A 23,235-nucleotide genomic window follows, 5' to 3' on the forward strand; every position below is an offset into this window, starting at 1 on the left:
ACTTCAGAAACAAATAAAGCTCTTGGAGATATTATCTCACGTTTTATGAATGATATTCTGCTCGGAGCAATTTTCGCGAAGAGCTCTATCGAATTGGGTTATGTCAAGTAATATAAGTAGACATTACTGCTGACGATTATGTTTGTTATTTGCAGTGACAATAACATAGGAGCAGACGACAACGACACACGGGCGCTAAAGTCATTGCAATGGAGCAGCATTTGTCACCAAATATGGAAAGATAGTATTGAGAACTATCTCAAATTTGGTTGATAAATTAAAGTCTTAGGTTTTTTGCTGGTAAAATGCTCGAGGCAAAGTACATAATAATCAGTGACTTTTCATTGTGGGTTAGAAGCAAGCAACATATGTATGAAGACTATAAGTGAAGATATTGTCAGTGGTTCATTGCTGTTTTGTTCCAATCTTGTTATCTTTACAATTACTGTTGTCCGCGCGACAAGACTGCAATCAGAAGGTGAGAATGCACAAAACCCAAGACAGGTTGGTTTATCTGCAAGTTAAAAGAGCAAGAGGCGCTGAAGTTTAGGTTTAGACTAAAGCAATGATAAATGCAAAGCAAAAGTTCATATCAGCGAAGGATACCCGGCCAACCCAATTTATATGCTAACCAGGTGATAGCTAGTGCCTGGAATGCAGAAGAAATCCCAGCACAACCTACAACGAATGTAAGGCAACAACTGTATCAACCGGAGAGGTAAATACCTTCTTGAATTTACCCTTAACAATCGCTTAAAAATGTAGGATTTTTTTTTATGATAATGCCAAAGCTCAGGGGACGCCCTTTGATGTTATAAAGCTATAGCCATGGCGAGGAGAAAGGAAGTTAGGGATTGCAATGGGGAAGGGGTTGAGCGCGAAGGAAGAGACGATGCACTCCTTGCCTAACATGTGTATGTTATAGTTGGACGGGAAAACAGAAGATGGTAGTCTGTTCCACATTCGTACAGTTCGAGATAAGGATTCGTGGTATTTCACGGTCCGAATAGCACTTAGCCGGGTGTTGCGTTTGGGAGAGACTCTGCAAGGGATAAGACCTGATATTTCCTGGGAGCAGAGAATGTGCTCATCCTCCACTTCTACAATCATTGCCGACATTTGGAGCAGTTCCACCAGTCAGCGCAACTGAAGTCGAGGAGACAATAAAACAAATGAAATCGGGGAAAGCAACAGGTCCTGACGACATCGCATCTGAGCTCTGGAAAGCGAAGAGCTGGGACCCAACACTGTGGCTCAGTGAATTCTTTAACCGGGTTATTCAGGAAGGAAGAACACCATCTGACCAACCAACGTCCAGCGCCCTACACACTGCTTTATGCAGATGATGTTTTCCTAGCATCCGATAGCAAAAATGATCTCGAGCAACTTGCCCAAAAATGGAATGATCGCCTCATGTAACACGGTCTCAGATTGAATTTAAACAAAACTGAATTTTTGACGACCAATCCCCATGAAAAAGGCACAATCACTGTCAGCGGCAGTGATCTGCCCAGAACTGAGCGATTTAAATACCTCGGGTCAACGCTATCAGCCAATGGAGAACTGCGTTATGAAATTGCTTCACGCATTAACGCAACCTGGATGAAGTGGCGTTCCACAACTAGTGTTCTTTGTGATCGACGTATCAACGAACGTCTCAAATCTAAAATTTACCGCAATGTCGTCCGTCCAGTCGCTCTCTATGGTTCTGAGTGTTGGCCGACCATAAAAGACAATGAACGGCGTCTTGCGGTAATGGAGACGAAGATGCTACGTTGGACTAGTGGCGTCACACGTTTAGATCACATCCGAAATGGGGATATCCGCGATCGTTATGGGGTTGCACCGATCGTGGAAAAATTGCGAGAGAGGCGTCTTCGATGGTATGGTCACGCAATTCTTGCAAACGAGAATTCACTTGCCAAGATTGGTCTAAACATTGAAGTCGATGGTAAACGACCAAAAGGCAGACCTAAGCAACGGTGGCTTGATACACTAGATGGGGATTTGAAAGCCTCGAGATTGCACCCAGATCAGGCATTCGATAGAGCCAAATGGCGAAGCCGATCACGACGAGCCGACCCCGCTTGTGAACGGGACAAAGGTTGAAGAAAAAGAAGATTTCCTGGGAACAATGACCGTTAACGGGTGTATCATGTATTTTGGCACTAACTTCAGGCGTTTATTTGATTGCATAAACAAACACAAATTTAAACCAATGCACTAGTCACACTTAACTGTACTCCTACTGAACTGTCAAACTCAAATTGTGCAGTTAGATCCATTCAAAATGTCGTACAAGCTCGATTTACGGAAATCTGTCGCCAACATGTTTGGCGGACTAAGTTCTAGTGAAATTCTTGAAATGTTCAAAGACAAGCCAATCTCTCGCAGAACAATTTTCCGTGTTCTGAAGGATTGTCGCGATGATAAAGAGCCCGAAAACAAAAAGCAATGCGGTGGTCCATCCAAATTAGATGCCAGAACAGTCATAAGTCTGCTATCAAGTGCGAAAAACAAGGTTGGTCAATCAACACGCAAATTGGGACGAAAATTTGGTGTTTCGAAAGATACAGTCCATCGTATTTTGAAGAAAAACAACGTAATTTATCGTAAACGTCGACGAGCACCCAAATATACACAACAACAACTCGAAAAAATACCAAAATGCTGCCGTGCACTTCGTGACAAACACTTTGCGAATGGAAAATCCATAATTTTGGATGATGAATCGTACTTCACATTCTCGCATCATGAATTGAGTGGCAACGACGGCTTTTATACTGACAACATTGAAGCAACACCAGATGATGTTAAATATGCCGGCAAATCAAAATTTGAACCAAAGGTGTTGGTGTGGGCAGCCATTTCATCGAAGGGTGTTTCAGAGCCTTTGATTCGATCAAACAAATCAGAAGCGATCAACGCTGACATTTATATCGGCCAATGCTTGCCGAAATTGAAGAAATTCATCCATCGGCAAGAATAGATTATCGAAATGGGACAGCATTGGGTTTTAGAAGCATTGATCGGAACACGATTTGCTTTGCCCCAAGCAATAATGGACGATATGCCCTCATTCAATGACTCAAGCATGGGCTCCCGGTTGACACACAATGTACTACGACGAGAGTCAGCCGAGGAATCAAACAAATACGCGAAGTAAAGGGTGCTGTCATCAGCAAAACTGTGGATTGGATTGAAAGTGCTACTTAGGAATTCAGCAATGAAGATAAGAAAGAGGGTGGATGACAGAACAGTATCTTGAGATACCCTCGCATTTTGGGTATGAAGTTCTGATTCAACACCATCCAATACAACTCGAATGGAACGGCCATTGAGGAAGCTTTCAATTCATTTGACGAATTTGTCATCAAGACCAAATGCGCTAAGTTTGGCTAGGATAACAGGATGCATACTCTGTCAAAAGCCTTCGAAATATCAAAGGCAACAACTTTGGCCTCGCAGTGACTATGATATGACAATGATTTCATTTTTCCGTGAGAAGTGTCATCAAGGCACCGGTCGAGGTGGTTGAGTCAAAATAGGTCATTAATTTAAAGTTAATAAGTTTTTCAAGAACTTTTGACAGAATTGAAGTTAATGCTATTGATCGGCAGTTAGAGGGATCATCATTAGTATTGGCTGAACTTCTAAGCCGATGGAAAGATACCCTGAACTTAAGACAGATGAAAAAGTGCGCGGAGGTCGAGCCAGAGAAGGGACGCAGCTTTTTAGGACTATGGGCGAAATACCATCAAGACCAGCAGATTTGGACACATCGAATTCGGCTAGTAATTTAAAAACTTCTCTTGTGCAAAAGTGCAAGGGGATGAAAATCGCCTTCTCCAGTGATTTATTGAAAATTTTATCATTATATATGAGAGGTGAAACAGAGGAGCTTGCGAAATCATTTTTCACTGTTTTTACAAGGGACCAACAACTTTTGCTACCCTTTTGGCTAGTGAAAATTTTCTGTCTTATACTTTGATCAAACTGGAATTTGGGTTTTTCAATAGTGGACTTGCAGATGTTATGTTTGGATATATAGTTTTGCCTCATTTCTTCCGATAGGCAGTTTTATATGCCCGGTATATCGCTTCTTTCACATCAATAGCTTGTAAACCAAGTCTAGTTGGAAGATTTAGGGTTTTTAAAACTATGTGGCATGATGAATGAACGCATACCATTTTGAATTATACAGATAGATTTAGATAGATATTACCCTAGAGAATACTCTTATGAGTGGACTACTCGAAACTTGAAGAGTTTCAGAGGACACAATAATCAAATTTGACGTTGAGGGCAATTCTGAACCAGGTTATAATGAACTTCGATGTACACATTTACCCTTTGGTGGGATGTAGTGTTTCAACCACAACTACGTTCGCTGTTAGCCCCATCTCTTCTGTTACCCGAAATGAGCTTCAGCTACCCCCACAACTTCTCGAGACGTTCGCACTCCTGCTCTACTGTTCTGCGAAAATTTTCATCCGGATTGACTAAGGTTAAAGCTACTCCAAAAGTTAAGAACCGCGAAAATTGGCAATGGTGGTCCGTCAGCAGCAAAGCGTATCCCCACTGAAGTGTTCGATCAACAAATGCTTGGGAATAACAGAGAGACGGTGGTGGTCCCCTTTCAAACACTTGAATCTGGTACCGATGGAGACTCAACCGCCAGTTGAGAAACCAAAGCAACGATCGAGGATAAGAAATCCATGACATTGTATCCTCGATTTTACTTTTTTTCAGGTTCGGTGATTGCTGTTTTTGCATATTTGATCATTTTCAGCTACCAATATGAACTTAAGCAGCACATTATATGATGGCAAAGAGATTGGAACGTTAGTGGCCATTATTCCATTCTCACAGGCTACGCGCAAAAAGACACTGCAAAAGCTGAAATCCCAGCAGTTGGTGTTAGTGATTGGTGAAGAACCTGAAGAGCCTGACACCAATATAGATAATGTTCGAAACAACGGGGGATTGGGAGCATATTTACTTTAGTGATCTACGGTGGACGGTCAACGGGCGCTCGGGAGACACATTTGTCGCGAACACTACAAAGTAGAATAATGAATTCTCAAAATGCATTTCCCACGGGGAGTTAGGTAGCATCATTTCTGACACCCCAATTACAGACAGAAGAAGGAGATTGGGAAACTGAAAACTAAAACTAAAGGAAGATAGGAAGTAGGAACTTTTAAACTACTGAAAACGGATGGTATCTTCCAAGCACAACGTCAAAAATCGGCTGAAATCCATTGTAAACCCTCTTCTGACGGTGGTAAGTAAGCGTAGCCTTGAGAATTACACCAAGAGTATGGAGGCAGGCAAAAGTGGATGTTAAAGTTGTTTTTGACAACAAGTAGAATACGCAAATACAAAATTCTTTTATCTGCAACGAATTCAAGAGCAGCCTGGCCTTCTGGATGGGCAAAATGCTAGAAAATAGGTACCAATTCTATTATGCTAAATGCAACCCAAGCTTAGCCACATGGTATAGTCTAGTGGAATGAGCAACTTGCATGTCCGATGCATGCAAGTGCAGATCACGATAACCATGAGATCGAAAAACAATTTTCGCTGGTAAAAAGTCACGTCAAGTCAGTTGCAGTTCGAGACAAACACCGATACGCCCGCGATAATTACTGAGAACATCGTTTGCGGAATCGAGAGAGAAAACGCGCAAGTGGAACGTGCGGATGCCGTTCGTTTCAATAACGCGCTGGTCGGACTAGACAAGGGGGCAGTTTAGCTTGTCTCCGATGTCCTCGACGACTACTCTTATACTCGACTAAAAGAACAGCTCATAAAACGCCCGTCAGTAAGTGAGACGGCTAAACTTAACCACTTACTGACAGAGCTAATGCTTGGTGACCCGTGCGTGAAATGAAGCAGTTGGGTGGTGACAAAGTCCGCACCCTTGTTAGCACTGATGAAGAGAACAAGTGGTTTCCGAAATATCGGTATTTGCAAAAAAAAAAAATATCAACACTAGCGAATAGGAAAAACAAGTTTTATTATTTCAAATAATTAATTGCTAGAAACACCGCGTAATTACACTCAGGCAAAACCATATGTTGCGGCCAATTTCACGACGTTCACGATCTGGCGCATCCACGCATTCAGATTATGAATTGGGTAGTCATCGCGAAGTATTTCTGCTCGTACATGAACAAAGACATTAATCCATTGGCCAGACAGTGCATCGCATGCCAGAACTGCAAAACTACAAAGCATGTCAGGAAAGAGTTAGGAGTGTTCCCTCGGTCCACCAACCATTTCCACAAAATCCACCTCGACATAATTGGCCCCTTGCAAGACTCGCACGGTTTAAGGTATTGCCCCACAATCATCCATAGTGGCACGCGGTGGCCTGAGGTGATACCTCTGGAAAGACATTAGTGCACAATCTTGTGCAGCGGCCCGCTGTCGAGAGTGGATTCCACGCTTTGGTGTGCCGGCAATTATAATCATCAATCAGGGAATGCAGTTTCACTACTCCATTTTCTCAGAGCTTTACATACTCCTTGGCTTCAAACACCACCGGACAACCGCGTAACACCCGCAGTCCAATCGGATGTTCGCAAGGTGGCACAGGACGCTGAAGGCCGTCATAATGGCCCAAGACGACCCTTCTTGATCACAGGTCCTACCACTCGTTCTTCTTGGCCTCCGAACAGCCAATCGCGAAAAATTTGCTGCTAGTCCCACGGAGCTTGTATATGGCGAGAACCTGAGACTCCCCAGCGACCCTGTTCTCGACATCAAGTGGGGACTCAACGGTACCAATCCGTTGCGTCTGCTCAAGGACGCAATGCCAAAATAAAGCCGCCACAACCGACCAACCACGCGAAAACCGTGCTTGACGTGTCCAGGTATCTCGAATGTAATATGCATGTCCTAATTAGGACGGACGTTCCCCGGAGGCCGCTGCAGGCAACTTATGAGGGCCCCTTCGAAATCCTCGAGCTAGGCCGACATCATTATTACCTCAACGTCGGGAGTACGGTCAAACGAGTCTCCTTGGCTCGATTAAAGCCCTTCGTCCAGCAAGAAAACGCGTCCAGGACGGTAGACGCGCGACGCGTCCGTTTTGACTTGCTGCAGCCGTGCGTCTGGTTCCTCGCTGAAACCCCCTTGGGGGAAGAGTGTTGTGGCGGAACGAGCAACTTGCGTGTCGAATGTACGTGATGGCCATAGCACCGAAAATCAATTTTTGACAGCGCAATTTTTTTTTATGTCAAGTCAGTTGAAATTTGAGACAAGACAATTTAATTCAACCAGTGCAAAGTGGCTGTAATAGCAAAAAATACACCTATCAATTACTGTGGTATAGTTTACAACTATCATGTGTCTGATTTGAATGGAGTCAAGAGGCTCTCAAATCACCATCTAACGTATCAAGCCAACTTTATTTCGGCCGGCCTTTTGGTTGTTTCCCACCGATTTCGATGCTCGGACCAACCTTCACAAGTGAGTTTTCATCAGTGCGAATTACATGCTCATACTTTCGAAGACATTTGTCTCGTAATTTCTCTACAATCGGTACAACCCCATATCGCAACATCTTTGTTTCCATTGCCATGAGGCGCCATTCACTGCCTTTATAGTCGACCAAAAGTCAGACTTATAGATAGTAACAGGGTGCCAGTTGTGGGACGCCAAGATTGGGCTAACCATCGAAGTCGATGGTAAGCGACCCAAAGGCAGGCCGAAACAACGGTGGCTTGATACGCTAGATGGGGGTTTGAAAGCCTCGCGATCGCATCCAGATCAGGCTTTTGATAGAATCAAATGGCGAAACCGAACATGACAAGCTGACCCCGCTTATGAACGGGACAAAGGCTAAAGAAAAGGAAGATTGGCGTCGGTCGTAAACAATTCTGTTTTATCTAGATTCCGCCTTCCTCTCAGTAGTATAAATGGTTAAATAAATGCATCTAGCAGTTTTTATTATATCTAACATTATTTGGGAAGGGGAGACGCGGGTGTTCCCTCTTTTATGGTCCCCACTTTCAACATTTCTATACATAAGTACCACAATGTCAAGGGCAATTTCTGCTAATAATTATCTGTGGAATCAATGGCGCAGGCTTAGTTTACAAATACTCATAATTTATCTCTAAGATAATATGTTTATCTTATTTCTGTACTTCAAAGCATTCATCATTAAGATTATCTAAAGCCTTCACGGAATTATATTTATTTCTTCCATTTCATCCAAACGGATATTGTGGAGATAAGCTTACCATACTGAGCTCATTACTTAATACTGCAATGATAATACAAAGCGAATACTCTAGAATTATCACCGACAAACAGTTCACTGATAGACCGGAAAGACTTACTTTCAAAACAAACAGATCAAAATATGTGTGTAGTAACAAAAGTGAAACACTCTAGGATAACATCCTCTGAGTTTATAGAGCATCCACGAATAAAAAAAGAGATGACTTCTGCAGTACAGATACATATTTTTATTTGTTTGCACTGACGTAAAGCGTTTTTTTTCACACAGTGACGCTTTTGATTATGCAAAGGTAAATCCAAATTGGCTGCGCCATAGCAATAAAACTGATAAACGTAGCAATCAACAAATTGAGTCATGTCTTCTACCAATCGAGGTTCAACTTTTCAACTCAAATTTTGCTGATTACATCTCATTATATACCAGTATCTTATCTACATAAAAGAAGCATAAATGCAAACATGTTGCAATACAGTCATAAATTCCCCATATATAATGACAGTCCCTGATAAGGAGTATGAAATCATTTTGGGCAAATCAGTTCGTACATAAAATAGTAATTCCACTGATTAACTTTTCATTTTAAAAAGAAGCGAAACAATAAACAAGTCGGGAAACCGGAAGCTGGGCGCTTCAGGTATAAAAGGTTTTGTGTTTCCCTATGTGAGGAGTACAACGTAGTTCTCCATTGGCTTATAGCATTGACCCGAGATATTGAAATCGCTCAATTCTGGGCAGGTTGCTGCCATTGCCAGAACTGAGCGATTTAAGTATCTCGAAGGGTAGGTTACTGCCATTGCCAGAACTCAGCGATTTAAATATCTCGAGTCAATGCTATCAGCCAATGGAGAGCTGGGTAATGAAATTGTTTCACGCATTAATGCAACCTGGATGAAGTGCCAAATTTATTGCATATATAGTTCTGAGTGTTGGCCGACTATGAAGGGCAATGAACGGCGTCTTGCGGTAATGTGGACTAAGATGTTGCATTGCACTGGCGGCGTGACACGTTTTGATTACGTTTGAAATGAGAATATCCGCGATCGATATGGGTTTGCATCGATCGTGGAAAAATTTCAAGACAGGCGTTTTCGATGGTGTGGTCACAGTTAGATACTAGACAGCTACCTCACTCCCCCTTGCCCCTCGAGGGGGGAAATCAGTGCGAGTACACACGATTTCAAATTGTTTTGCCCTTGAGCATGAGCGAGATGTACCAAAAACCCGATCAGCTGTGTTTGACATGCCGCCCGGACTTGCCAATGCATTGGTGAGATTGGCAAGTTTTTGCTTATGTATAAGTGAATACGTGAAACAGCTTTTTGCTAATGCGTGAGCACGCCGTAGTACCAGAATAGCAAAAGCTCACCGATCTCTCTCTTACCAATACGATTTGACGAAGATTATGCATTTTCCTTGTTTAGTGTCTCTGATGTGTACAGATAAGCTTCGGCAAGCACATTTGCAAGTGGGGTCATTTTTGTAAGGGTACTGCCTATAGTAGATCTACTGTGGGTGTGGTCACGTAATTCACGCTAACGAGAATTCAACAACCAGTATTGGTCAGAACATCGAAAGCAATGGTAAGCAACCAAGAAGCCGGCCAAAACAATGGTGGCTTGATACGCTGGATGGGGATTTAAAGGTCTCGAGATTACATCCTAATCAGGCGCTTGATAAAATAAAATGACGAAACCGAACACCACGAACCGACCCCACTTGTGAACTGAAGGCTGAAAAAAAAGAAAAAGATGTAAGGAGCGACGAGTGCACGACAGCTCCGTGTAATATACCAAAAAATTCCATTGCCCTCTATTTTCTAGAAAGCGATTTAAATAAATCATTTTATGGAAAGCCCTGTGTTGATAATGGTCAACCTCATACGCTTCACACTCTGAGTTTAATATTACTAGCAAATGCCAACAATGTAACCAACATCAAATATAAAAAATGCGTGTGACAGACAGACAGACAGACAGACAGACAGACAGACAGACAGACAGACAGACAGACATTGAATCGATTTTAATAAGGTTTTGTTTTACACAAAACCTTAAAAAGGGCTAGGGAGAATTAGATTCTTCTTGAATGGAATTTTAATATTTCACTCGAATTTCAATTATTCTCGTTAATTATGACGTCAGCATCTTATTTGTATGGCTTAGGATGCTGTTAATTAGCACGAAATTGATAAGTTTGAACTGCTATAACTTTCCCAATAATAGTTGGATTTTCATGAAACTTGGCATGTGTATGCACAAGGCTGTCCTCTACGTCGGTGCAAAATTTAGTACACTTAGGATGAACTTAAGGGGAGTTTTTTAGTCTATATCTAAAAGTTGATAATATAATATTAGTAAATTTTTTGAGCAGATACCGGAATGGGACATCTCTCGAAGATTAAATTTCACATAAGTGTTTTACACAAAACCTTAAAAAGGGCTGCAGATAAATATATTCTTCATAAACGTGATTTTAATATTCCACGCGAATGTCAATTTTTCCGGGTAATTATGACGTCAGCATCTGATTTGCATGACTTTGGAAGCAGTAAACTCGCGCGAAATTGCTAAGTTTGAACTGCTATAACTTTGGCGTTAATTGCCTGATTTCCATGAAATTTAGCGCATATACACGAAATATTGTCCTCTATGCTGGTACAGAATTCGGAAGTCCTAGGATGAATTTAAGGGGGGTTTTTCAGTAAATTTCTAAAAAGTAGTAATATACTATTAGTAAGTTTATTTGAGCAGATATCGGAATGGGACATATTTTGAGGCCTAGATTTCATCTAGGCGCACCACCCTGATTTTTTTCGGATTTTTGGGTTGGGTAGTTTCCGAAAATGAGTCCTGTCTCACTTCAAATGCGTACATTTTGACTCCTTACTCACGCACTTTGCAATTTATGCCAGAATCAATGTCAGTTTCGAAAAGTACAAATCGAGACCTTTCATTTGATATCCTACACACCTATATCTGGTGAAAAAAATTTTTGAATCCCCTCTTTGCATGTATGGGGAGCCCCCCTTTAAACTCCACCTAAATTTATCCCACTCGCTGTATGCGTGGGATTTCATAGTTCCCATCTGTCCACCAAATTTCGTTTGGATCGGTTTAGCCGTTTTGGAGAAAAATGCGTGTGACAGACAGACAGACAGACAGACAGACATTGAATCGATTTTAATAAGGTTTTGTTTTACACAAAACCTTAAAAAATTACAACTGGGGATACATGGAGATTTGCAAACGCAATGTTGTTTCAAAATGAGTTTAGATTTGTGACTGGACTGTCCCTTCAGTTTTGAGCATTCCAAAATAAGGCGAAAATTACTATTAACCAGTAAACTACTTCTGAATGAATGTAAACTATATTATCACCAAATTTCGTTTAAATCGGTGTAGCTATTTTGGAGAAAGAGAAATTAGACAATGAGTCGATTTTCATAAAGTGTTGTTTTACACAAAACCTTAAAAATGAAAACGCCTGTTGTTTGCGTTACACACAAGATTATATTTGATGTGATGATGAAATTACCCTTTTTTGAGACTTGATCCAGCTCCTCCTGCGTTTTTGACCAACCGAAGAAGAAAGTATAAATGCAGGTTGTGCTTAGGACACTTTATCGCCCGAACTATTGGGTGTAAAAATTAAATCGTTCCGTTTTTAAGAGATGGCTCTAGTGGTCATTAATATTTCATATTGACAGCTAATTGCGGTTATATCATGTAAGAGAGAGCAGATATCTGTCAATAATATACAGTGGATATTGCTTTAAGTTTTACGCAAAATACGGATTTTTTCCTATGTTAGAAATATCGAATTTTGTGGTAACTGGGCAGCATTTGCGGGAAGTTTTCCTTTTCTGCTTCAATTGGAAACAAATGCAACTGAAGCTCATAGAATGAGGATTTTTGCGTTGATGACAAGCCTCGTCCTGGACAACCGAAAAAATTCAAAGACGAAGAATTGGATGAATTACTCGATTAAGTCAAACACAAGATGAGCTTGCAAAATTATTGAGAGTGACACAGCAAGCAATTTCAGTGTAATCAAAATCCATGGGATTGATCCACAAGCAAGAAAACTGAGTACCTTGTGAACTTAAACCTGGAGATATAGAAAGAGGATTCTAGATTTCCGAGCAGCTGCTTCAAAGGCAAGATTTGTGATGAAAAGTGGATATTTTATGATAATCCCAAGAAGAAAAATACTACCGTTGTCACCGACCTCAACATCAACACCAAAGCAACACCAAGGTGGTGGTTCGAAGGTCATGTTGTATATCTGATGGAATCAAAAGGGAATTGTATATTATGAGCTTCTGAAGCCTGATGATTCCATTACGGGCAATCTGTATAGACTGCAAGTGATTCACTTGAGCCGGGCGTTACGAGAAAATAGACTAAAATACAAGGAAAGGCACGACAAAGTAATTCTTTTGTATGTCGCAAACGTCATGAAAAAATATTTGCAAACACTTAAGTGAGATATTTTACCGCACCCGACATTGTTCCTTCCGACTACTGGCTGCTGTGACGGATGCAGCATGATTTCGCAGGTCATTGGTTCCCTTCTTTCGAAGAAGTCGGAAATTGGCTTCAAACTTGAATCGCCTCCAAAGAGAAATTTTTTCGCAATGAAATTCGAAATCTGCTTGAGAGAGGGAAAAATGTTGTAGCCAACGATGGACGATATTTTGATTAATCCGTTTGTCTATCTTGTTCGAAATAAGCACGTTGTTAACAGTAAGAAAACGGACCGAATTTATGTGTACTCCCAATAAAATTAACGGGATCGGTTAAAAAATAAAATTTTGCCAGATTTTAAAAAAATAAATTTCAAAATCGTCTTATTTTTTACATAAACCATCGGAAAACAACGACTTGATATCAACGAATCACGGAAATCCTAATTCGAACCATAATGACGGGAAATCCTAGTTCAAATCTGACTTGTTAGCACTGACGAAGGGAACAAGTGGTTCCCGAAATATCGGTATTTGCAAAAATCCAATTGTATCTCGTGTTCGAACACTTCATTCAAGACTGTAAGGGTACACAAGGAGGCAATTTTCGCTTCCCTGTAATTATCACCCATTTAAAAAAACGAACCAAAAAACATATCCAATCGATTTTAAAAGGGTTTCATCCTACACGAAACTTCAATAAGTAGAAGTCTGAACGTGTACATTTAATTTTGTAAGTGGTGCGGCTGACACCATTATCTTTACGTGTGACTTTTAAACAAACAACTTGAGCAATATTCGGAGAATTCTCGATATGATACATTTATCTGTAAAATATCCAAATCAAATTGCTTTCGAGAGAACGAGCATTTTATGTAGAAAATTCAACTTCCGAGGAACACAGATTTCCTTAAAAATATATCAAAATTTCAAGAAATTACATCTGTTTCAAATTTACAGATGAATTTGTCCCTCTACACCAATGATCCCCAGAGTTTTCGTCAGTGTCCGACCCGAACAAATTATAAAAACAAGGAATAATTGATATCACAAAAACGTAAAACCAGCGTTTGAACCCTCGCCTCCTCGCTGGGTGCAGACAGACAACCCGAGCTTGCAAAAGATCATTGCACCGCACCAAATGGGCCGGTGAAACTGAATATCTAAAAATCTTAAAACGAACAAACCACTGAAAAACACTTCTGAGCCTAGCTCAGTTGACACTTCTTGGCGGGCATGATTCTTGGGGCATGGACGGCATCAGAATGTAAGCAAATTACTCCGAGTCCCCGGAGGTACCCTAACGGAAGAACTTGCAAGAATCCGTCGGAAGAGGGGCATCAATATTCGCGCTCTGCAAATAATTAGATAGCGGGTTGCATCTGCGGCTGCAATCCTTTAGTAGATCATAAACTCTATATAGTATTGGAATTGTCATCTCTGGGAGTTCCCGTGACGCCATTAAAGATGTTCAGCAATTTGATGACCGGTTCATTTCTTTACCACATACAGGCCACAGCTAGGTAAGTATACTCTGTGAAGCAACATATCCCATTCAATCAATCATAATTTTAGACAGGTTACCAATACTCTTGCGAAATGATCGTTTGATTCCTGGGTACTACAAAAACTCAAAAATTCAACATCCTTCCAATCCCTCCAAACTGACAGTACAACCGTCCTTTGGTATTTAGCCTCACATCCTCGCGGCACCGGAGAGGAGAGAAGCTGTTTGATTTTATCACTTCAGTTGATGTGATGTCCACGAGGGGTACGCCCTAACGTTCGTGGGGCCAAGAAGAATGGAAGTAATTGACCTAATAATCTGCACTTCAAAGTTGTTAGTTGATTAAAGCCTGCCGAGTGTTAGATAAAATCTCAATCTCAGATCACCTTTACTTGGAAATTAGTCTGACTATTGCAGGCGAACAGTCTGTAATACAAAGACGGAATCCTAGGAAAACGGATTGGATAAATTTCTATAAAGTTCTTGGCAACAAAGTGGAGCTCCCTTGGTGACTAAGGACTTCTTTGACGATAGAAGATCAATTGGAAACTCTGAATAGCACATTTTTAGACTGCTTTGAAAAGGATTGCCCCATGGTGGAAACGAGAACTACAAAGACTCAGGGAATCAACCAGACGACTTCTAAATCGTGCTTACAAAAGCGTGAATATAAGAAGCTTGCTAATCTTTCGAAACGAGACTCCTTTAGAGCATACTCTGATTAACTGGAAGGTGAAAGGGAGACTTCCAGGTTGCGCAGAGTCCTTAATAAGGATGAGTTGGCAAAGTCGGACTCTTTTAGAAAACCGGATACTTTCACGAGCTCCAGAGTTGATTCTATACAGACCATCTTGGAAGTACACCACCCGACAGAACAGGTCTCAGAAGTGAGAGGAGGAGAATTGTCGGTTTCTGCAGGTTAAAATATTCATACCTAAGCCTGGGAAAGATGACTATTCAGATCCAAAGAACTTCAGACAAATCAACTGAACATCATTTTCACTGAAATGTCTGGAGAGACTGGTTGAACATCAATTGGCGAGAAGGCGCTAAGTCCGCACCCACTAAATGAAAGTCGTGTGAGTCTGCTCTTCAATCTTTGGTTTCCAAAATAGAGGACGCAACTCTTAAAGACGAGCATGCGATAGGGTTGCTCGTAGACATTGTAGGGACGTTTGACTGTGCGCCCTTCCAAAAGCTCTGTGATGCCGCCAGAGAGCATGGTGTTGATAAAACTTTAATTAAGTGGATTTACGCTATGCTAACGCAGAGATTGTTGTGTGCTGAAATGGGTGCCGATTGCTACCTAACAACCGAAGTGACGAAAGGCTGTCCTCCACTTGCCACTTATGTGGAGTATGTTGATCGACTCAATAGTATGCGAATTGCAAAATTTGCCAATACACGCTCAAGCTTATGTGGCTGGTCGAGATCTCAGAACAATGTTTAAAAATACACAACGTGCCGTTGATTTGATTGACAGCAGGTGCCTCATAGACTTTCAGTAAATCCAAATAAAACCACAATGTGTCTTTGGAGCAAGCATGTAAAGATAAAGATAAAACGAGCTCTCATGACTTATGAGCTTTGTAGGCGGAAAGTAAATTTCGGACGCCTTAGCAAAAGAGGGTTAAATTTCAGCAATTGGGATGTCAGTAGCAGTGGCTAATGCTGCTATCAAAAACAGGAAGACTTGTAAAGTATTGTGGGCATTCTGACCGGCAATAATTAACTAGGTGGACATATGTTTATAATAGGAATTCTCTAAGATGATACGTGTCCGATCTATAATGAGCAAGCGAAACACACAGAACACTTTCTATGTGAGTTCCTCGCCTATGGACGCATCAGACGTCAAATTTTTAGTACTGATGTGCTACAAAATGCAATGGACCACTACGGTCTTAGTGCTCAAAGGCTTTGACTCTTCCCCACTCCAAGCACACCAACACACCCAAAAGATTTTCCTTCCACTACAAAATTATTCTTTGGCTTCTCTACCTCAAATTTTCGAAGGAGGTTGGTTTTTTTATTCTGCGGGTATTTAAAATTCGGCATTTGTAGACGCTTTTTACCATGTAGTGGTCAAAGTCATAGTTTGCTCCTCGATATAATCTCACGGAGCGGATGCTAGACCATTCTTTGTGGATGAGATGTGGTTTATCTGGTTAACGGTAATGCAATCTAGGGACGTCCATATCCTTTTGTGAATGCGGTTGTGTGGGAAGCATGTCGATGTCAATGATACGTTGGCCCTCATTTGTTTGGGATGTATATATGGTTGCCTTTCACTCCTTGGTTGGGATAGCACGTCAACCACACCTACGCGCCATCGCGTGCGGTAAACTGAAATGCGCTTCAGCTCCCCCTACGACTTCCCGATACGCTCGCATTTATCCTCTACTATTCTGCGTCAAGTGCCCTTGAGGCGACCCACTCGCCGGTCATCTTAGGAGAGTGGATTCCACTGCTTGTCATAGCTCTATCACATCGCATACGACTGCCAAGCCTATACGCCGATCAAATTGAGATAGTGTCAGGCCAGCGTACTTCGATGATACGACGCAGACAGGTATTGAAGAAAGCTTGAAGCTTTTAAGTAACAGTGAAGTTCACCTTCAATGTGCTACTCCAGAGCAACACAGAGAGAACACTAGCATAAAACAATTCCAATTTGATCTTCGTGTTGGGATGACCGAATTTCCAGATTTTAACCAGGGCAACACCTAGATATACAAATTGATCGACGCTTTCGGTGCGCTACCCATTAATGCAAATAGAGTGTAATGACACGTCAGACTGAGGACCTTGGTTTTGTAGATACCAATCTTCAGTCCAACTCTACTTGATTTTTTTTCCAAATCCAGAGCCATTTAGCCAAAGTCCATGACCCGGTGAGAAAGCAAACAGATGTCATAACTGTAGTCGAGGTGTTTGAGGAAATATGTCATCGTTCATTGAATTCCTCCACGTCCCCCGGACAGGGCAGCATAAAGAATGTCACCTGTAACAAGAAGAAATAATTTCGGTGATAGGATGCGACCCTGGCGGACCCCGCCTTAAACCTCAAAATCCTCCGAGATTTTGCGTCGGTGCAGCGCTTGACATTTTGCGCCATCATATATCACTCTGATAATAGCTATTAGTTTCTTCAGAATTCCTATGTAGAGCACTCTAGATGCTCTCCCTGATCAAGCTATTAAAAGCTTTTTTCGAAATCTATGAAAAGCAGGTGCAGCGAAGATCTAAATTTCGCGCATAGTTCCAAAAAGATCCGTAGGATCTTGATGTCGATTTAGGAAGATCCGGAGAGGAACCCAGCCTGTTCTTTGTGGATCAAGTTTTCGAGATGTTCTTTGATGCGTTCCAGGATTATTTAAGCTATTATCTTTGAGATGGCAGGGGGCAGGCAAATACCCCTCCAATTGTCACACTCAAAATGGGTGTCCTTTTTTAGAATCTCAACGATCACCCTCTTCTTTCACTCTTTGGGAAAGGGCTCGGATTCCCAAGATTTCCATAAGAGTGACATTTTGCATCATCATATGTTGCTCTGATAATAGCTATTAGTTTTTCCGGTATGCCACTCCTGCGTAGAGCACTCCAGATACACTCCCTGTTCACGCTATCGAAAACTTTCTCGAAATCGATGGAGAGCAGCGACTGGCCAGTACTAATTTTTCGACTTTTTAACATTTTCTTCGGTGACTACTGTCAATGGGCGACCCGGGCAGGATTCGCCTTCACGGGACTCTCTTCCTTGTTGAAATAATTGAGCCCATTTTCTAACCACTGTATGCGTAGGTGCAGAATCCCCAAGAACCGATAACATTTCGGCGTATTCCCGCTGATATCGTGTCTTTGCTTGTACCAAGAATAATTACAAATGAACCAAATAAAGGAAAGTGCATGGTATTTATACTAACAATAAGTCATATAATCAGTGTTACCAGTAACGAGATGGTGAGTCATCGTTATCTACTTTATGCCGCGAACCTATCAGCCACCATCAGATGATGACCCTTTTTGAGGTCGATGTCAGCGACTCTCTTGTTATTCTTTTTGTTCACCCAGCAGACAAATTCTAAGGCTAGGGCTGATCGAGAAGTTGTCGATTTGATTGCTCATAGAGCGCGCGACCTTATGGCAGGCTCTGTGCTCGAACAGTGTGCCACCACCACGAACCTTCCATCGTTTCTGTTACGGTCCGTGCTTACTCATCACATGTCCGAGCAAGATATTGTCAGATCCCACCTCGGCATTCGTACCACCCATCACGATCATATTGTCACCTTTAGGAAGCTTCCCTTGAACCGCATTTAATTGCTCATAGAAAGCATCCTTCTCCATTGCATTGGTGCATCGAATTTTAAAATTGCGACACTCCTTAACTTGTACCGAAATTTACCAGTTATAAATCTGTCAAAAACGGGCTCCCAAGTCAATAGAACGCGCCTTGCGATAGCCGTCAGAAGCAATCCAACACCGGACTCGCATCTGCTACCACTTGGCATTCCAGAAAACAAAAGCACATTGCCGGCAAGAGGGAGACGAGTACTCTCCAGAGCAACACCATCTTACCTCGCTTAGGCCCAAAATATCTTATATCGATGCAATTCCCGCTCAATTTGGAGAAAGCGAGCATTCTGAGGACCCTATCGTTGTCAAGAAGCGTGCGCACATTCCAGAAACCAGTCATAATCCATTTTCGATAGCCAAAGATCGTTGCCGTGAATTCAGTCCCGATTCGATGCGTCATTAACGTTTCGGTAGCAGAAGAGTTTCAAAATTTGCAGGTTGCTAGCCGCCAAATTTCTATCCCTTTTAGTCATCTCTTACAACGACAAACAGGGAAGGTTTTGAGTATATTTTTAAGCCCCAACTCAGAGCGGATATTATTATTATTCTGTTAAGGGAAAGTCGCACCGCGTCCTTGAAGAACTATTGTGCCCCTTTTACTGATTATAGTGTACCTATTGATCATAGTATCTCAAGCAGGCCTATAGCCGTTAGGAACTTTAGTATGATCCCTACTTCCAGAACTTTCAGCTTTGCATCTGGTATTAAGTGTTCTCCCAGATGCCTTTGCACAAATGCCGGACACTGTCCCAGGACGTGTATAGAGGTTTAGTCCTCCTCCTCACAAAACCTGCAGACAGTGTCCGTAGATATCCCTAGCTTCCCTAGGTGATAATTCAGCCGACAATGACCAGTGAGAATTCCCACTATGATTCGGAGGTTTTTTTTGATGAGGTTTAAGCAATCGTATCCCCCAATAAGCACCCTGGACTGCTCCATCCCTGGTAGGCCCGCCCAGTATAGTTCCCTCAACCGTTCCTCTTCATTTCTTAGATTCATAGCCATGAAACCGTTTCCGATTCCACAGAAGGGGTTTGGCCCGTGTAAAGGCGTCCCTGCTCCCTCCTTGGCTAGTTCGTCCGCTGCCTCGTTGCCTTCCAACCCAGCATGGCCTGAAACCCAAAGTATCCAGGCCTTGTTGAACGAGCCGAGTGTATTGAGTCTCTCAAGGAATTCCCATACCAGTTTAGAGTTCACCTGGTTGGACCTAAGTGCCTTGATCGCTACTTGGCTATCGGTGAGAATAGCTATGTTCTGCCCCTTGTAGTTCCTTTGCAGATTAAAGGAGGCACATTTGTCTATGGCGTATATTTCCGCCTGGAATATGCGAGTGTACCTGTCCATTGACTTAAAGTACATTTTTCTTGGACCAATGACACCGGCACCCGCTCCTTCTGCTGTGAGGGATCCGTCAGTGTACCAAGTAATCAGTTGCTGGTTTAAGCCGTATGTCGCAGCCACGCTCTCCCAGTTTGCCTTGTTACTCCAACGTGTTTCAAACTTCTTATCGAAGTGAAACCTCGTTGCCATGTTGTCCCTCGGTATCAGTAATTCGGGATACCGCCTTGAAAGGATATCAATCTTCCTTCGATTTAGGCAGCTCCCCGCCTCACTCATACTACCGGCCATCCTGAATATTGATCTCCTTGCCTGAATTTGTATGTGCAGATGGAGAGGGGTTAATCCCAGAAGGATCTCCAGGGATGCCGTTGAGCATGTCCTCATTGCCCCACTGATACACACGCAAGCCAGCCTTTGGAGCTTATGTAATTCCCTGGCTTGTGTGCTAAGTTCGGTTCTTTCTGCCCAGATTACCGCTCCATAGGTAATCATTGGCCTTACTATTGCAGTATATATCCAAAGTAGTATCTTCGGGCTGCAACCCCATTTTTTTCCTGCTATGGATCTGCAAGTCATCAGAGCCCTCGTGGCTTTCCGACAAGTGTTTCCGACATGTGTCTTCCAGAGTGATTTTTGGTCTAGCGTGATTCCCAAATATTTGACCTCTGTTTCTCGTTTCACCTCCATATCATGTAATGTTATGGCTTTCAGGTGATTCAGCTTACGCCTCCTAGTGAATGGTACTATGGTGGTTTTGGTTGGGTTGATCCGCAGTCCCACCTTCCTGCACCAGGCACTAGTAACCCTTAATCCAATTTGGATTCTATCACATAGGGTATCTTCATATTTGCCCCTACAAATTAGAACAATGTCGTCCGCGTAGCCCTGGACTTGTATTCCAGTATTAGTTAAGACGACTAGGAGTTCATCCCCTACCATACTCCACATCGGCAGCGATAGTACTCCACCCTGTGGACAGCCTTGAGTGGTGTTCATGATAATAGAATTTGTACCTGTTTGTACCTCTATTTGTCTGCTTTCTAGCATTTTGCCCATCCAGAGTGCCAGGGTGTTTCCCACTCCTTTACGGCTCAGGGCATCCTGTATCTCTGTGTACGATGTGTTGTCGAATGCTCCTTCGATATCCAAAAACGCGCACAGTGCAATTTCTTTTGTTTCTATGGCGTCCCGTAGTACCTCTGTCAGCTGATACAGAGCAGTTTCAGTTGACCGTCCTGCCCGGTAAGCGTGTTGACAGTGATGTAGGGGATTACGCTTTAGAACGTTAGTTCTAATATAGTTGTCTATGACCTTCTCCACCGTTTTGAGTCGAGGATACTGGATGACCATCTTTTGGTGTTGAGAACGCAATCTATCTGGTTGAAGGGTAGTGCCATCTAGGGACTCCCTTTTGTGAATGTAGTTGTGTGGGGACCGTTATTTCTTTGGGATATAGAGATATTTATTTGGTTCTGAGGATGCGCTTTGTGAATTGAGAAAACTGGTCTCATACTGACAAAATATAAACAAAATTTGTTGATTGTTTGGAGACAATTGTGAACGCAAAAGTACCAACTTTTTCGTTGGAAATTTACTTTTCTACCATAGTAGATAATATTTAAACCTAATTCATTTCGAAGAACAGTTATTAGTATTGGAAAAAATTTATTTTCGGTTGCAAACTGCTAATTCATCACTCACTCAATATACCCCGAATTCACCTCTCTCTCGACATCCCAATCCACTGGAAGCTAACTATGTAAACACTTCAACACTTCAGTGTTTTTTTTAGCTTCGTTCATTCATTTATATAGCAACAAATGCAAAAAACGGAGGCCGTTACACCAAAATGCCTTTAAATGTTGACATCACTGTTTATAGGCCGCATACCGATGAAATTCGTGAAAAATTCCAAGAGATGACGTCATCGGCTATTAGTGCTTACCGACTTCACGAGTACCCAACAAAGATCAATTTTTTCCGTTGAATCACTTCGATCGATCACTATAATCGAGCATTAAACGATTTTCCACACTCCCCGCCCCAGCCCATAGGACGCTGAGAAGCTGATAAGGGTCTTAATAATAGCCGCTGGCGTGCACACTCCTTGGTCATGGCCTGAACAAAATTATCCCATCAATGCGCTAATGGGGCTCAGAATAGTTTCAATTGAACAAGTCCATCAAGACAAAGAAGAACCGCCTTCATGCTCGACAAGTTCTCAGAATAACTTGAAAGGAAATCGCCGCAACGTAAACAAAAACCAAATAGAACAGCCAAAACTACTGAGCGCCCCGAAAGTTGCTCCCCGCTTGCTCCGGGGGTCTATGACTTGGAAAGTGTTTCCGATAAGAGGCAAACTAGGTGTGTTGCCTCCAAATATGCTGATGAGCCACAATTCGCTTCTAAGCGGTGAGTCACTTGGAGTAAAACCTAAATTACGAACAAAGCAAAAGCAGCTACTCCTGGATCACGATTTTCACATTCGCGGACTTCGCCAAGCACCATGAATCACATTCGCACATTCTCACAACTTAAACGCGAAATGAAGGAATTCAATTTACATTGTCATCCCCGGACTCACCTGCCAATTGGTCTTCGGTGTAATTGCCCTGAAAACATCGAAGAAACCATTATTAGCACTTTGAAATCATCACAATATCTGGTCGAAGGACACCTACCATTGTTGATTTGTCTTGGTGATTAAAAGAAACGATTAAAACAACCGAAAATGCGAACAAACTCCAGCTCTTGGTCAAATGTCACTGCGCCGTGTGGAATGTCCGTTTATAAAATATGGCGTTGACGGTTCAATTGCTCAATTCGTTATTCGGCAAATGACGGAATGCGACGAATGCCGACAGTTGCGTTAAGTTTGTTCCGAAAACATTTTAACGTGAATTAACCTGAAGATATTTCGCGAGTAGCAATGACGTCAACAAAAAGATCGTTACCTATGTATTTGAAATTATAAAATCAATTATCTGAAATATATGTGGCCGTATTTTACTCGAAGATACTTTATAGTATATCAACTCAACATTTTAGTCTGGAAGTTACAATTTACCATTGGCTGGGTTTCGCTTTTTAATTTTCCAATGAAGCTTTCCATTATGTTCGCAATCACTTATTATTGAATTATTCGTATTCGACCAATCTATACAGAAACAAGCAGGTTATGTCAAAGAATAGAAAAAAGCAAGTCTTAATTATTTCAAATAATTTAATCGCTAGAAAAACCGCGAAATTACACTGAGTCTTCTAAAGTTGCTTTAAATGTCGACGAATTTTGTGGGTGATTTTTTA

At 42.0% G+C, this 23,235-nt stretch overlaps 1 protein-coding gene across 1 annotated transcript in view; it reads right to left on the reverse strand.

Moving 5' to 3' along the window:
* LOC119661706 (myosin-2 essential light chain) overlaps positions 1–22,757 on the reverse strand; it is a 34,290-nt gene extending 11,533 nt beyond the window's left edge. Inside the window, exons 1-2 of the mRNA XM_038071158.1 lie at positions 22,611–22,757; positions 22,514–22,541 (exon numbers count right to left, since the gene is read on the reverse strand). Of these exons, the coding sequence (XP_037927086.1) occupies positions 22,514–22,541; positions 22,611–22,613 (31 nt within the window). The 5' untranslated portion in view covers positions 22,614–22,757. The remainder of the gene's footprint in view (positions 1–22,513; positions 22,542–22,610) is intronic.
* Between the last annotated feature and the right edge of the window lie 478 nt (positions 22,758–23,235).

This window comes from Hermetia illucens, chromosome 1 (genome assembly GCF_905115235.1).
Source record: "Hermetia illucens chromosome 1, iHerIll2.2.curated.20191125, whole genome shotgun sequence".
Lineage (NCBI taxonomy): Eukaryota > Metazoa > Arthropoda > Insecta > Diptera > Stratiomyidae > Hermetia > Hermetia illucens.